The 14697-nt window shown below is 40.6% G+C and overlaps 1 protein-coding gene across 1 annotated transcript in view; it reads right to left on the bottom strand.

The window, feature by feature from the left end:
• Positions 1-14697, bottom strand: part of DNAH6 (dynein axonemal heavy chain 6) — a 218245-nt gene that overhangs the window by 74342 nt on the left and 129206 nt on the right. Inside the window, exons 61-62 of the mRNA XM_072991952.2 lie at positions 9947-10180; positions 8310-8445 (exon numbers count right to left, since the gene is read on the bottom strand). Coding sequence (XP_072848053.2) covers positions 8310-8445; positions 9947-10180 — 370 coding nt within the window. The remainder of the gene's footprint in view (positions 1-8309; positions 8446-9946; positions 10181-14697) is intronic.

The raw sequence follows: 14697 nt of genomic DNA, 5'->3' as shown, positions 1-14697 counted from the left end.
AACAGGATGATACCACAAAGCTTGAGATATGCTGTAACTTGTGGTAATGAGAGGCTAAAAGGAAGTGCTTTAAATTCATAGATATCATCATGCATGTAGAAGTGCAGAAAATGCCAGTGGTCTGAATGGATGGGGATATGGAAGTAAGCATCCTTAGGCCTATCTGAGCAAACCATTCTTTCTTTTTGAGAAGTGGCAAGATTGTCTACAATGTCACCATTCTGAATTTCTTGGTACCTATGCATGAGTCCCTTAAGTCTAAGATAGGCTTCAGACATCCATCCTTTTTGTGGACAGTAAAGCAAAAGGAATAGAAGCCATTGGCCTGAGACTCAGGAGGGATTCTGTATGGCATCCTTCTAGAGAAGGGTTGCTATTTCTTTTTGAAGAACTTGAAATAGCAATGTAGTTCTGAAGTACCTTGTTAGATCTCTATGGCATAGTCCTGCTGGACTATGGTCAAGCCAAACTGTTGTTACTTTTTTTTTTTTTAATTTTATTTTATTTAGAAACAAGGATAGAGGGTACAGAAAGAAAGAGGGGATAGAAAAGGAAAAATGGTTTTGGGGGATAGGAGAGCATAAAGTATAGCATCATCCAATCAATTCATATTACTAATACATATCAACTTTTTGCTTTTTCACAGTTTGATTACCCTCCTGCTTTTATCTTATCATTTAATTTTAATTTTATTCTATGTTATTCCAACATTGTCTGGTAGCTGCTGCCATTTATACAATACATCCCATCGTTCCGTTTCTTTTTGAATTGAACAATCTTTCAGCCCATCTGACAGAATATCCATTTTTTTCACTTCCCATATTTTCACCATAAAATTATCTGGTTTCAGTATCTCTGCCTCCTTAAGATTTTTGTCATAATGCTTTTTAATTTTGGAAGCTGCATGGGTCACTGGATAACTCTCTACTGCATTCATATTACCTGGTGTCATGTCTAATACAGACGATTCTAAAGTCTGTACAACTTCATTTAAGTTTTGTTTGGCATCTACTGTCCCCTCTTTCGTCCCTTTCATCAAATTTTCTATTTTGCTAAGACCTGCATTCACTTGCTGAAACCCTGTTAAAATTAGCCTTTGTATATTAATCTGCCATTCCTTTTCTATTTCTTGCACCACTATTCCAGAACTTTGGGATTGAACAGACCAAGTCTCCATTTGTTCTTTTGAATTTTTGGGGTCCATCTCAGGCTTTGGGGTTTGTATAAATACCACAATAATCAACAGTTCAAACCCCTCATCATAAACCTCCCCTTAGATCTCCCTCCAATCTTTGTCCAAATATTGTAGTATAAAAATCAACTTTTAGCCCAGCAAATACAATATCAATTAGAACCGTGACGCAGTTATTTCTTCTTCTCCTGAGTTCAGCAAGCTTCTATTATTAGACTCACACGTGGTCACAAACAAAGCAACAGTCACAGAGTCTCAAACTGTCCAGTAGATTGTCCTTGGAGCTCGTCTTGTGATCTTCATTAACCCCTTAATGCTCCTTAGTCCAGTTGGCCACGTCAGCTCCTTCTCCCGAAAACCACCAGATTCTATTATTTATAGTTCACAAAGTCCAGAGAAGGCAAAGAGTAGCGTATCTCAACCACACTGCATCCACCGAAGTCTCTTAAATCCAGTCAGACAGTGTTGCTATCTGGGATTCTTCTCCAGAAACATAAGATTTATTTTTCCATCTCAGACTCTCGGCTTTAGAATCAGCCTGGCGTTTTAATAGTTCACTTGGAGAAGCTTAGTTTCGCTTTTGAGTCAGACTGATAAGATAAACCCGCCGCTGCATTTATTCTTTCCGCCAAATATTTTCATTCTTATTTCAGCTTAATGAGGCTGTTTCATAAATCAGAGGCTTCGGCTTACTTACTTGTTATATATTTTTAGTTTATATTGATTGCTCTCCTCTCCCCCGGTAAAGGGTTCCTCGCGGCTCAGTGCCAAAAAATGGCGCCCGCTCCGGTCTGTGCACGGTGATTTCTTCAGAAGAAAAAAGTCCGGGTCTGCCTCCCTTTCTTCTCCTTCTGCTGCTCACCATCTGCTTCAGAGAGACTTCTTCTAGACTCTCCTTTGATCCCCATTTCAAAAGGGGATCCTGGACCGGAGGGTTCCAGCTTTTCCAGAGAGAGCTCCTCTCTGGAGTTGCTGGCAGCACCGCAACAAAGCCCCGCCTCCCAAACTGTTGTTACTGATGGTGCACCAGGTGTTTCATTTCTGATTTTTTAATCTTTTCAATGGGGGTAGGATTATGGGGAAGGGAATTTTGGGTTATGAGGGTAGGTATTGATAGGGAGAGGGTAAAATTCCAGAGAGTGAGATACATCCCTAAATAAAGGATGCTGTTTAAGGCTTCTGTCAGCAGCTGCTTTCTTTTTCTTTAAGGAGTGCTGTTTAAGACTTCTGTCAGCAGATGTTTTCCCTTTTTCAGTCTTAATTACATGTCCAATACAAGAGGGGGGTGGAGCTTCCCTCTGGGTAGAAAGTTCTCACAGTCACTAAGTCATAACAATAAAAATGTAAAGAATCAGCAATGCTTTGAAGTAAATAGGATTTGATATCATTATCAAATATTTCAGATAGTCATGGGAGCAAGGCTTTTATTTTAGATTGCTCTACTTTCATGACAAGGTAATTTTCTCCCCTTCTCCCTTTCTCTCCTTTCCCCCTTTTCTCCAGATCCAAGCTGGGGGGGGGGGAAGGGGAGGCTCACTTTTACCATAAGATTTTTTGCTGACTCTTTATCTCTTTTCTGTGTAGTTATTTGGGTCCATGTAGATTTTCCTTACATAAACAGATATTTTAACTTACTCAGAGTCTCTGGTTGAGATAGTTTCAACATCATACAGAGGAGGGGCAAGATCTGTTCTTGATTATCCCAGAGTGCAGGACATCCAACAATGGGCTCAAGTTAAAGGAAGCCAGATTTTGGTTGAATATCAGGAAAAACTTTCTAACTGTTAGAGCAGTACAATAGTGGAGCCAGTTACCTCGGGAGCTGGTGAGTGCTCCAACACTGGAGGCATTCAAGAAAAACTTAGATAATCACCTAGCAGATATGCTTTGATTGTTTTCCTGCATTGAGCAGAGGGCTGTACTTGATGTCCTTGTAGGTCCCTTCCAACTTCACTTTTCTATGATTCTGTGATCCTTTTGCACCCTCTCACTCTCTGCTTGGGATGTTTCCAGCTCTTTGTCAAGATGGTTTCCTCCTCAGTCTGTGCACTCAGATGTGACTTTGGAAGGGGGAACTAGTCTTTACTGGTCCCATTCCACCCTTTTGTCATCTCTGCTGCTTCAGATGCCACTTCTCCTAGTGGGCCATCCTTCCCCCACCCGCCGCCACCCCAGTTTGGGGAGGCCAGAACCAAGGGGTCCTGGTCAGTTTCAGGAGCTTGCCTAAAACCCTAGCAATTCTTGCTGCAACAAAACCCTGCCACCCTCTTGATAGTGCAACAGGTGTTGATGTAGTCAAATGGTGGTGAGATGCTGGAGAATTGTGGGGTTGTGGATCTCAAATGGTGGAAAGTAAAAGTTGCTGTTCGGACTCCTTGTTGAAGCATTTTGAAGTGTTGATGGAATTATCTTTGGATTTTGTGGCAGGCTGCCTAAAGTATTGAGAAGAGATTGAGGGATGTGGTTTTGGTCTATATGAGGAGTACCTGCTGGAAGCTGAAAGGCAGGGATGTCTCCAGTAAGGATGGTTTGTGGGGTTGTGAAGAAAACCCTGTATGTTTAGCAGTATTTCTTTCCTGTAAATATTGCCATGAAGTTGTCAGTCTTAATACTAAACAGGCTCTCGCAGCCAAATGGTAAGTCCTCAATGAATGATCTCAATTTGTCTGAAATATTTGATGATCTGAGCGAGGGATATAATCTGAGTGTTACTGAGGCTGCCATTTTCTTTGTGGCATAGTCAATAGGATGATGGGTGGCAAGCATCTCTTGAGTTACCAGGGCCATGACCTGTTGCTGGAATTTCAAAATTTATACTTTCTTATCCTCTGGCAGACTGTTAAGGAGGGGTAGGGCGCTATTGCTTCTTGGTAGTTTCTGATTCTTATTCCAAGGGCGGTTGTGGAGTAGTTTCTTCTTCCGATTATATCTATTTTTCGTCCCTCTCTATTGTTAGGTGCTGTGTTATGATGCCCTCTAGATCTTATCTGGGTAGCTTAAACTATAATGGAGTTTAGCTGGAGATATCCAAGAAGGAAAGTAGCTTCTTTATCATGAATCTTATAAAGATTCTCCATGCACCTCAATTTTAGGAGCAGGGTAAATGGCTTCTGCCATGATTCCTTTACAAGGTCCAGAAGAAAAGCATGAATGCTGATATGAACCAGAAGGGTAACGTTCTTGTTGATCCGGTCACATAGTAGGTCTGAGCAGGGTGCAGACAGTGAGCTGCAGTGATTTAGCCATATGCAAGACAGGTCAGAGTAGGAACTAAAGTCCTTGGAGGGGATTGGGAGTTAGTGTCCTCAACATGGAAGGAAAGTCAATGGAGAGTTTTGCGTCAGAATGGTTGAAATTGATGGAGCTGATAGTAATAGAGGCTTTTTCTTCTTGTACAGGTGAGTGACACTTGGACCTGGATGAAGATTGTAAGCTAAGTGCATGGTTAAAATACTTTTTTGAAGTCTGCCATGATTTTTCTGTTTCAGGGGTATGTTGTCAATGCTTAGTGCTTGGTGATTTGGGCGGTTCAGGCAAGAAGGTAGAGATTTTGTTTGGAACTGGGAATTGTTTTAGAGACCTTCAGTCTGAAGAACATTTGTATGGTGGAGAAGCAGATGTAGGTTCTCTCCTTACCTTATGTGCAGTTGGCTGTGGCATTAGAGACTTTGATTCTGATGAAGAGGACAAGATATCTTGTTGGTCAGGAGTTGCTGAAACCAATATAGTCGAAACTAGTGTGTATCTAGATTTCTTTCCTGATGGGAGGCAGGTTTAAGGTGCTTGGAAAGTGGAAACGGGATCTGGAGGCTGACTGGGATGTGGAGCAGACAGTATGGTGAAGTGCGTTCCTCTATCAACACCGAAGTGGAGTGGTCAATATGGGAAGGAAAGATTATGGTGTTCCCTCCTTGGAGGTGATTTCAATGTCGACCATGAGCAGTCAGCATGATGCCTTTTTCTCTGTGACTTAAGAGGTTGTGTGCAGAAGGTTGACATACTATTTCATCAGTTTTGATGTCTTTAGAGCCAAGGCAGCTTGGGAACATCTGGATTCAAGTGATCTGGAAGCTATGGTTGGATATGAACATTTCAGACCTGGTGAAATCAAGCATGAAGCTTGAGATCAATGAGTATATGGTGCAGGTACCAATGAAAACATAGGCAGGCCATTAAACTGGCCAGTGGTCTTGCCACCTCGGACCATAGGATATTAGTAGTATGGTGGCAGAAAAGGTCATTCTGGGCCAGGAAAGAAGGAGGATATAGTTCTATGGTAGAACTGATGAGGATATCTCAACTACTCAGGCAGGCCTTCTCACCAGATAGCTTTTGATTTTCTTCTCTCCTTTATTGTTTCCCTACTTTTAATTGTTGTTGTAATTATGTTGTTTTATGTTATTGTATTTTATCTCTGCTGTTGGCCGCCTAGAGTAGTCCACCGCGACTAGATAGGAGGGATATAAATAAAATAAATAATAATAATAATACTCCTCAACTAGCCAATACTAATGTCTGGCCAGTCTGTTTCCTCTTCTGGGCCCTTTATCCTTAAAGGATTGAGCTTGATGCTGCGAAGAAAGCCTATGAGCAATCCTTCGGCTGGAATGGCCCTTGAACTGTGACAGGGCAGTGACAACTTGTCTAGGGTTTGCTGGGTGACTTGGCTCCATTCAAGCAATTGGCCAAAGATTGAAGATGATGCATGATTTCAGGACATCTCTCCCTCCAAAAGTGAGCCGAGGCAGATTAAGTAATTGTGCTCCTCACTGCCATCAAATGGGGTCTTGATGTGCTGAGGCAGATGGGGAGGCAAAGGGGGGCAGTGTTAGTGCTTTGGGCAGAGGTGCTGGGCCATTTGATTTCTTGGTCTTGAACTTTTTTGACTGAGGATCCAAATCAATAGTTTCTTCCTTCTTTTCTGCATTGATGGTGGTGGTTTTTACAACTTGGAAGTGGGTGGCCTGTCCTTGGTTTCAAGGCTCAATCAGAGTTTGCTGGCTAGGATCTATTTGAACAGGCAGTTCATCTACAGTCTTAGCAGGGGTTGAAACGGGTTGGAGAGCCTCCATTAGGTTTCTTTGACCAAATTTTGTAGACTGAAATTGTAGGAATCAAAGTCCCCCTAGCGATGCTATCAATGGCCTGCAAGGACTTTTTCCACACATAAATTTTCGGGTGTGGTTGGTGGTTCCTGATAGCTCCCTTACAATTTTGTGGTTGATGTCCCTTACTGAGGCAATATAAACACTCTGAATGTTAGTCAGTGAGGCGGAGTTTATTATTACAGATAACACATCTTTTGAATGGGCCTGTTGGGGCCATAAAAAGCGGGCATTGCCATTAATGGTGAGACCACAGTTAACTAACCAGTAATAAACAATTTTTACAGGAATGGCGAAGAGAAGGAGACTGTTAAAGACAAGTAAGAAAAACTATGTTAAAATAGTATGAAGGAAAAAAACTAATGCCAGTAGGCTCAAGGGAAAACTCCCGAGGGGTTCTCTCAGCAGTGGCAAAAAGGGAACTGAGGACTGCCTTCAGGATGGGGAGCATCTGTGGTGGAGAGGGTGTGCCTAACAATTCTTTGAGCTCTAGAATATTCTGAGGATGTTTGCAGAGGTGCAGAACGAAGCCGTATGCATAATTTCATAGAGATCATAACTCAGCTTAACAGTCCCTATGTACTGTCATCATCATAGGCATCCTTCAGTCTCGAGAGACTATGGTATCGTGCTCTGCACTGAGGACTATGTACTGTACTGATATACAAAACTGTGCTCACGACCTGGGGTTCAATCCCAGGTAGCCGGCTCAAAGTTGACTCAGCCTTCTATCCTTCCGAGGTTGGTAAAATGAGTACTCAGCTTGCTGGGAAGGCAATGTGTAGCCTGCACAATTAACTTGTAAACCGCCCAGAGAGTGCTTGAAGCGCTATGGGGCTGTATATAAGCAGCATGCTTTGCTTTTGCTTTGCTTTTTGTTCCTCCCTTTTTACAGGTTAGGGAAAAAAACAAAGTCTCAGGCAACTACAACTCCCCAGTATATCAGAATCTGGAAACTATGTCTATGGATTTTGAGCAAGCTAAGATATAAAGCCAAACCTTGGCTGACTGAATTCTTGATATGTTAACAGAAAAGAAATAAAAAGAGTCATGTGGCCTTTGCACATGATCTGAAGACAAAGGTGGGTGCTACTTTTATTAGATCTCTAAAATATTACGAGCAAAAACCAGCTTTCAACTCTGCAGAAGTATTAATCAGGTTGAAAATTATACAGGTGGGGTTGGTGCAGAAAAAACATAAAAGTTCCAAAATCCATTGCCAGATCTGTTAGGCTTTTTTTGGTTTAAATTGATTTCCATATAGACAATGCAAAATGTGCTGAAGTGCTAGGTTTCAGATTTCCCCTCTGGTGGTGTGGATTAGAATGTTCCTCCTGAACACCTAAGTCCAAGTTCCCTGGCAGCCCTTTATCTGAAATGTTTAGGCAGGGGGGGATGTTTACTTTTACCTCTTTTACCTCTATCTCTTGACAACTTTGGATTTTCTACAGTGTATTTTCCTTGTGTTTTTAATTCCTAAGGATTTTTATAGAAAAGCAAGGTACAAAAATAAGTAAATAAAGACTTTGGAAACATAAACAGTATAAAAATCTATGCAGTACTTTGATGACAATGGTATTGCAGGACTAAGGCAAGGCAGCTATCCGGGCCATGGAACAACATCCATGACTTTTCTAAGATGAAGTAACACAGTACTACTGTTGGGTGTGAGATATTTTCTGTACATAAAAATTCAGAATCCCTAATTCTAATTCCCTATCTAGGGAAACTGATTCACAAAATACATACTACACTGCAAACCAGATGGAACAGTTTAATATGCCCTATCTAAATGTTACACACATAAGATACTATCTAGTATGGAAAAATGCCCTGTGTAACAACTACCCTTTGTCAACCATAGAAAAATCACACAGTAGCACAGGAAATTAAATAACCATGAGACTCCAAAAGAGGCAACAGATCAGAGAAGAAAAACTAGAATCATCATTCTAAAGTATAATATTTGGTAGGAAAAATTATTTAGTCTCTTTTCATAATTATCACGTTACCTAATTTAATGGAAATGTGCTTCTCCAGTATGTCATCTAGAATCCCCACAAAATATGGGAGTGTTTCTTCTAAGTCACAGCACATAAACCAGGCATTTTCTTCAAGCCATGGAACATCAGGTTTGGTAGGCCACCCCTGTTATAAAATCAAGCAAGCAAACAAACAAACAAACAAACAGGTGGGATAACTAGGAATGGATTTGTGTCTTGGAAGATTATGATCTTTGTTTATTATCTTTGGATACCTATGACAAATTTGTGGGTTCTGAATTCTTTAATTTAGGGAAATTCATTTTGCACTGGGTTTTGCTTTCTGGTAGTCAGATAAAACAAAGTGGATTATTTAAGCTTGAAATCTGTCCACCTCCAATATAAAGTATAACTCTCCCGATTTGTTAGTTCAAATGGGAGCATAGCTGAAGAAAATTCAAAATGAAGACATTGTTTATTTTCTATTTCAGGAAAAGAAACTACTTCATGACTTGGAAACATTGCTCATATCTAAAGGATGACCACTTGAGATCTATTTTGTTATTTTCAAGGTAATACTAGTATTCAGTCTGAAGTACCAATGTACTGACTTGCTTACTTCAATCTAATTATGATTTTTACTAAAACCTTTTTTTCTTTTCTAGGCCACTAAAACAAGAAGTGGAAAAAAAATCCAATGGTTGCAATATTGGGTAGGATCCAGTATGGTACTTGGGTTGCCACAAGATGGGTCTAGGAAATGCTGTGATTCCTTCATCACAACCCAGCTCTTGTGCTCCCTCAGTTTCTGCTTCAGAGGGCTACGAGCCTCTTCAGAATAGAGTTTTGGGTACTGCGGGAGAGAAGAAAAATATCTTCTCATAGATGCTATGTGGGAAAGAAATGATGCCAACTGGATTTTGGCCAAGATGTTCCAGAATACATTGGAAAAGTAAGTAACTTTCAAAAACTGAAGAATATCAATTTCTTAGGTGCTTTCCAAATATCTGAAACTATCTAGGATCAAACAATGGGCTTACCACTCAATTCTGAGACAGCCTACAAAATGCTGTTTCACTGCTTGTAGTTTCTCTGTTTAGGCTTGTCAACCTGCTGGGTCTGTAATGTCTGTTGCAACATTCCCTCTAAGTTTCTGTCCCGCTGTGCAGGAATCTTGCTCTATGTGCACAGGGGTAGGCGGGGCTTCATTTGAAATGGAAAGTAAACAAACCGGCTGCTGGCTGCCCATGTGCAACCCTGATGGAGCTTCAGACATGTGCATGTGCACAGCTAAGAGGCAACACTGTCTGTTGCAGTCTCATTTTGTAGGATATAAATGGACAGAGCTCAGAGAAAAACTGCATTCCTACTTATCCGTAATAAGCATGTACCTACCTGAACTTCAACTGTAAAATGTTTTGAAAGCAAACACTAGCTGAAAAAAAAGGCATCTGTCCATTCACATTGCTTTAATGCATGGCTTTGCACAGCACAGTGACCACATCCTGAATTGATACACCTTTCTCTATGGCATCCTGTTAGCGCAGCAGACCTGGTGCCTGACTAGCCATAGTACTGATTCCTGTGTAGGAATCCTTTCCATGCAATCGCCAAACAGACATAGACATTTGAAATCCCACTAAATATAAAAATGGACACCCAAATACCTTATCTAAACCCGCAGCTCCACGGAGGAAGAAATTCCACTCAATATCTGTGAGTTCTTCTTTCTGCCGCATGATCTCAATACACAACATGAAGCTGTAGATAAGTTTATGTTGTTCAAAAAGACCCCGGGAAACATTTGTATAAGTTGAATAAAGGGTCTGATTAAGTAGTATTACCAGCCGAAGCTCCAGAACATCATTTTTTTCAGATGTTTCAATAGTTGTGTTAAACAGCTGCAAGAAGGGCAAAAAGAAACTTATGGCACAGTTGATACTTATGGCTCATCAGGCTGCACATGTATGTATAAGGTACTTGATTTGTATCACTCATAACTAAATTCATCCCATTTTTTCAAAATTGTCTCAAATGAAAAAAAATTGTGCCTGGGTAGAAATGTGTCACGGCATTCAAATTTCCATCGTCATTAGAACTGCAAATACAGCAGGAATACAGCAGGAATGACTGTGCTAGTTCTGCCCCTTTGCTGGTTGCATCGTTGCTGTCAACATATTGAAAGATGGATACCAGAGACTGGAAACTTTATTATTTCATGTATGCTTCTATGGAATTAGTCCAGAGTTCTGAAACTTACAGGGAAACTGCATATGTGGGAAAGCACTTCCCATTAGAACTTCATACTAAAATGCAAGTATCAGGGTCAGTAATGAGAGTCAAAAATACAAGGGGTGGGTTAGCCTACCCAGCTCCACTTTCCTTCACCTCATTATAATGGGGGTGGAGGGTTGAATGTCAAATGATGTAAATATTTTGGCAACAGTGATTAATCTGCAATGGCTCCTGCACAATGAAATTAGATTACTGGTTGACCCAATCTATTCAAAGGTTCCTAGTAACACCCTAGTATTGTTATTTCTACTATATTTCAACTGCAGAAGCCTTTGTGCTGCAGGGTCAGAAAACCAGCAGTTGTAAGATCGAATCCATGTGACAGAGTGAGTTCCCGTCGCTTTGTCCCAGTTCCTCGCCAACCTAGCAGTTCGAAAGCATGCAAATACGAGTAAATAAATAGAGACCACCTCGGTGGGAAGGAAAAACCGTGTTCCCTAGTCACGCTGGCCATGTGACAATGGAAACTGTCTTCGGACAAGTGCTGGCTCTTTGGTTTGAAAGTGGGATGAGCACCGCCCCTAGAGTCAGACATGACTGGACTAAAAAAATGTCAAGGGAAACCTTTACCTTTACCTTACTATATTTAAGTCACTACCATTTTGAACACAAAGAGTACTGTAGAAGCAAGCTGAGAAAAGCAAAGTCTTCTTTGTTTTACAAAAAGTCTATTCACTTTATAAGTCACTGTTGTGACTATAGTTCTGCTACTGTTTTGCAGGCTTTTTAAAGAAAAAACAGAGAGGAAAATTTATGAAAACTTAAGAAATTTGCTCTGCAGGAATGCTGCTATTTTGTGACATTCTGACTAGCAACAAGTAAGGTTTAACGAAGAAGATAGGGAGAATAGGATGTAAAAAAATCAAAATAATCTTAGGCTACGAATATTATGGTCACTGAGTGAGAAAATGATTGTGAAATATGGATTAAGACATCTTTCTGCAGAGATGAGATAATGATCCATTTCCTGATATCTACTTGAACAACTACATCATTATGATAGCTTAGCTGCCCCTTTGGTATGCTATTTAGCACTTTGCCTCTAAAACATTCAAATTTCGCTTGAAAGGGTTAGTGAGTAAGAATCTCTCTGTACAGGACAAGTGCACTTGACTCTTCTATTGAAGAATGCTTACACAAAAATAGACAAAAGAGTGCCCCTGTCCCCGTTTAGCTTGCATATGACTTTCTGAGGTGGCAACATACTTACTCTTCCTTCAGTTCCAATCTAATCAAAGCCTAATTTTACCAACTATTCAATTTAAGATGAGAGTCCTTAAAGGGAAAGGGTGCTACAGAAGAAGTACTGTAGAACTCTTTTGCAGCTCACTTTCTTCTTCCTTAATAAATAGTTATCCCTCCTGAGGGAAAATTTGAAAACTGTGTTTTCCAGAGCTATCCTTTCTTTTTTAAAAACAAATATGCTCCCTTTCCAGATGTGTGATGATTCTTGTTCCCTCACCCCATCTCCGGGTAAGGGTTTGAATTGTTGGGAAGTTACAGGAAGTTTTCCATGTACCTTCAACCACCCCAGAATTTTAATTTTGAAGTACTGAGTCATCTTCACCAAATCATGTATAATTCAGCAGAGTGACCAAGTGGATAGGACTGGAAAACAGAAACTCTCCCTTTTTCAATTAGCTTACCGATCAGACTTGCAACTTTTATAAAGTTTATAAAAGAAACCATAGAAAGAAAAAGAAAAGAACAAAAGATCATTGCCAATAAAAAAAGAACAGTCCAAGTATCACAACAGTGCAGATACAGATTGCAAAATAAGAAAGGAAAACCTTAAAGATTAAGTTTAACTGATCTTAAACGAATAAGTATTTTCCCTTGCTTAAGCAAGCTTCCTGGACTTTCCCCGTCTGCTCCTCCTCCAACCCAAAGGAAAAGACAAAATCAATAAGCATCACTGTTTCTTAACAGAATGAATGATTTTATCAATTGCCTACTGGTAATCCTGCTTTCAACCCAGCGGGGAGCAGTGCAATCAAAAGGAGAGCATCCTGCAGATTGCCTGGAGGATAATCAGGTGTTAAAACAGCACCCTTAGTTTACTTATGGCAGTCTTCATAACTTCAAAAGCCCTTTGAAAGTCTGGGGGAGGGATACAAATGACCCCTTCAGCTTAATTAGCTTTCCCATGTCTCATGTTGGTCATTTGTTTCGGAGGAATGACAGTATGTTTTAGTTAATTCAACTAATATCTGAGAATAATTTTTCCACAAGAAGTCTATAAATGCCCTGCCATTTTAGGATTCCCCTGAGTCTCTCCACAATTCCTTCCTCATCAGTCTCCAGAATTCCTGTCTTTCTTTTCCTCCCCTGAGCCTCAGATCCTCTGAATTCTTTCTTTGCCCTCTTTAAAGATCCTGAGCCACCAAGGTGTACTCAATGAGTCATTGACCCCTTTTCATCCCAACAGAACTGAATGGAGGCTCAAGAACTGTTTTTCTGTACCTTAAGAAACTCTTTTCCTGCCTTCTCTAAAATCTCTTTGGGATTCCTCACTCCCTACCTTCAGAACCTGAAGTCACACTCCACACTCTCCTTTTCTCTTTGTTTCCTGATATCTGGAAACCTGCTAGTTGCTATTCTGTTCATTTCTGGAGAATCCTTTCTTTGGTCATGGTTGCTTCCTTGCATTCATTAAATGGGTACTCTATCACCTAATCTAATCAGTCAAAAAGTTATCTGCATCATAATAAAGTTACTGATGCTTTTATGTATTTGCTAAAACATGCTGTTTTGAGCCAGATCTGTAATCAGACAGAAGTCTGATTTCCAGCAGAATACAGCTAGGGTCAATGGAGTTTAAAACAAATCACAGTACTACACAACTCAGCTACATTCCCAAAGTTTAGCATGCTTTGGAAGAACCCGTTATCTGAACATGGAGATGCAAGTACTGTATACTGATGGAACGTGTGTTCTGAGCAAGAATAGCAACAGTTAAGTGTTGTGGTTGTTAATGAGTGAGTGCTTTGATAGTAGGTGAGGTCTCAGATAAACAAAGACATCTGGCTAAAGAGCTAAGCATTCATCTGTCCATGTGTGAAATACCAGAAAAGAGTATGAACTATTTCACTGGCTGCTAAGAAAGTGCTTATCAATATATAGAGAAACTGTGAATATGCTTCAATGTATTGGCGCTAAGAAAATAAGAACAGGTTGTTGAGGAAAAGCAGCAGCTGTCACAACAGTAATTATACTCCTCTTTATCCAATTTGTCTGGGAACACATCATTAAAGTGACAGCGGCATTAGCTCTAGTGGAAACGCTGCCTTTTGTGCCCACCATGTTTTTGGGGGAAACCCAGTTGTGTTCTCCACCTTACCTGTTGAGAGGGAGGAAAACACGACATAAAAAACATTTGGTATGTATGCCATGTTTCCACTGGGCTGTTTCCAAACTCAGGGCCTACACTTAGGAAATTGCAAAAACTATCGTAACTCCTTTAACTGTAATGCAAGAAATAAAATCGATCACATCTCCAAGTAATAAAAATAATGCTCCAGCTGCATGAAATATTCCTTTAACACTAAAATAAACCAGAGAGAGCAGGTCGGGTAGGTGGGGCTCGTCAGCCATGGAAGGCAGCCCATCTAGGAGAAGAAAAACTCCAATTTCAAACCTCCACTGCCTTGTGGCTATATCCAGTCATGGAAAAGGCTTCAGAAGTTAACCTAGAGGCAAAATCTGGAGCTGGAGTCCCGAAAGCAGTTCGTGTCATTCTGCCAACTCCTGCGATGTTGCTGGAACCAGTTGTATTGGCTCTTGCCTTTCCATTGGATCATTTCAGCAACGTGGAGAGGGGGGATTTGCTGCTTGGGTAACAGCCTATCCTCCATACTACTTTACCCAGGCTTCATGCTCTGGAGAAGACACTTCTCGATACAGAGCATGTTCCCATAGTCTTTCGAGACTGAAGGATGCCTATGATGAAACCAGAGACATGCATTGCCTTTCAAAACTGAAAGGTTAAAAATTATCTTGCCAAATTCTGTTGGGTAATTATGATATGATAAGGCAACAGTCCTTCAGAGGCTCACGTGCACAGCCCAATGGTCAAAATCCAAGGGAATGCAAAGCTAGTTCTATGCTTTGTGTTCTCAAACAG

The sequence above is a fragment of the Pogona vitticeps genome, chromosome 2 (assembly GCF_051106095.1).
Source record: "Pogona vitticeps strain Pit_001003342236 chromosome 2, PviZW2.1, whole genome shotgun sequence".
Classification (NCBI taxonomy): domain Eukaryota; kingdom Metazoa; phylum Chordata; class Lepidosauria; order Squamata; family Agamidae; genus Pogona; species Pogona vitticeps.
This window is presented reverse-complemented; position numbering and strand designations above follow the sequence as displayed.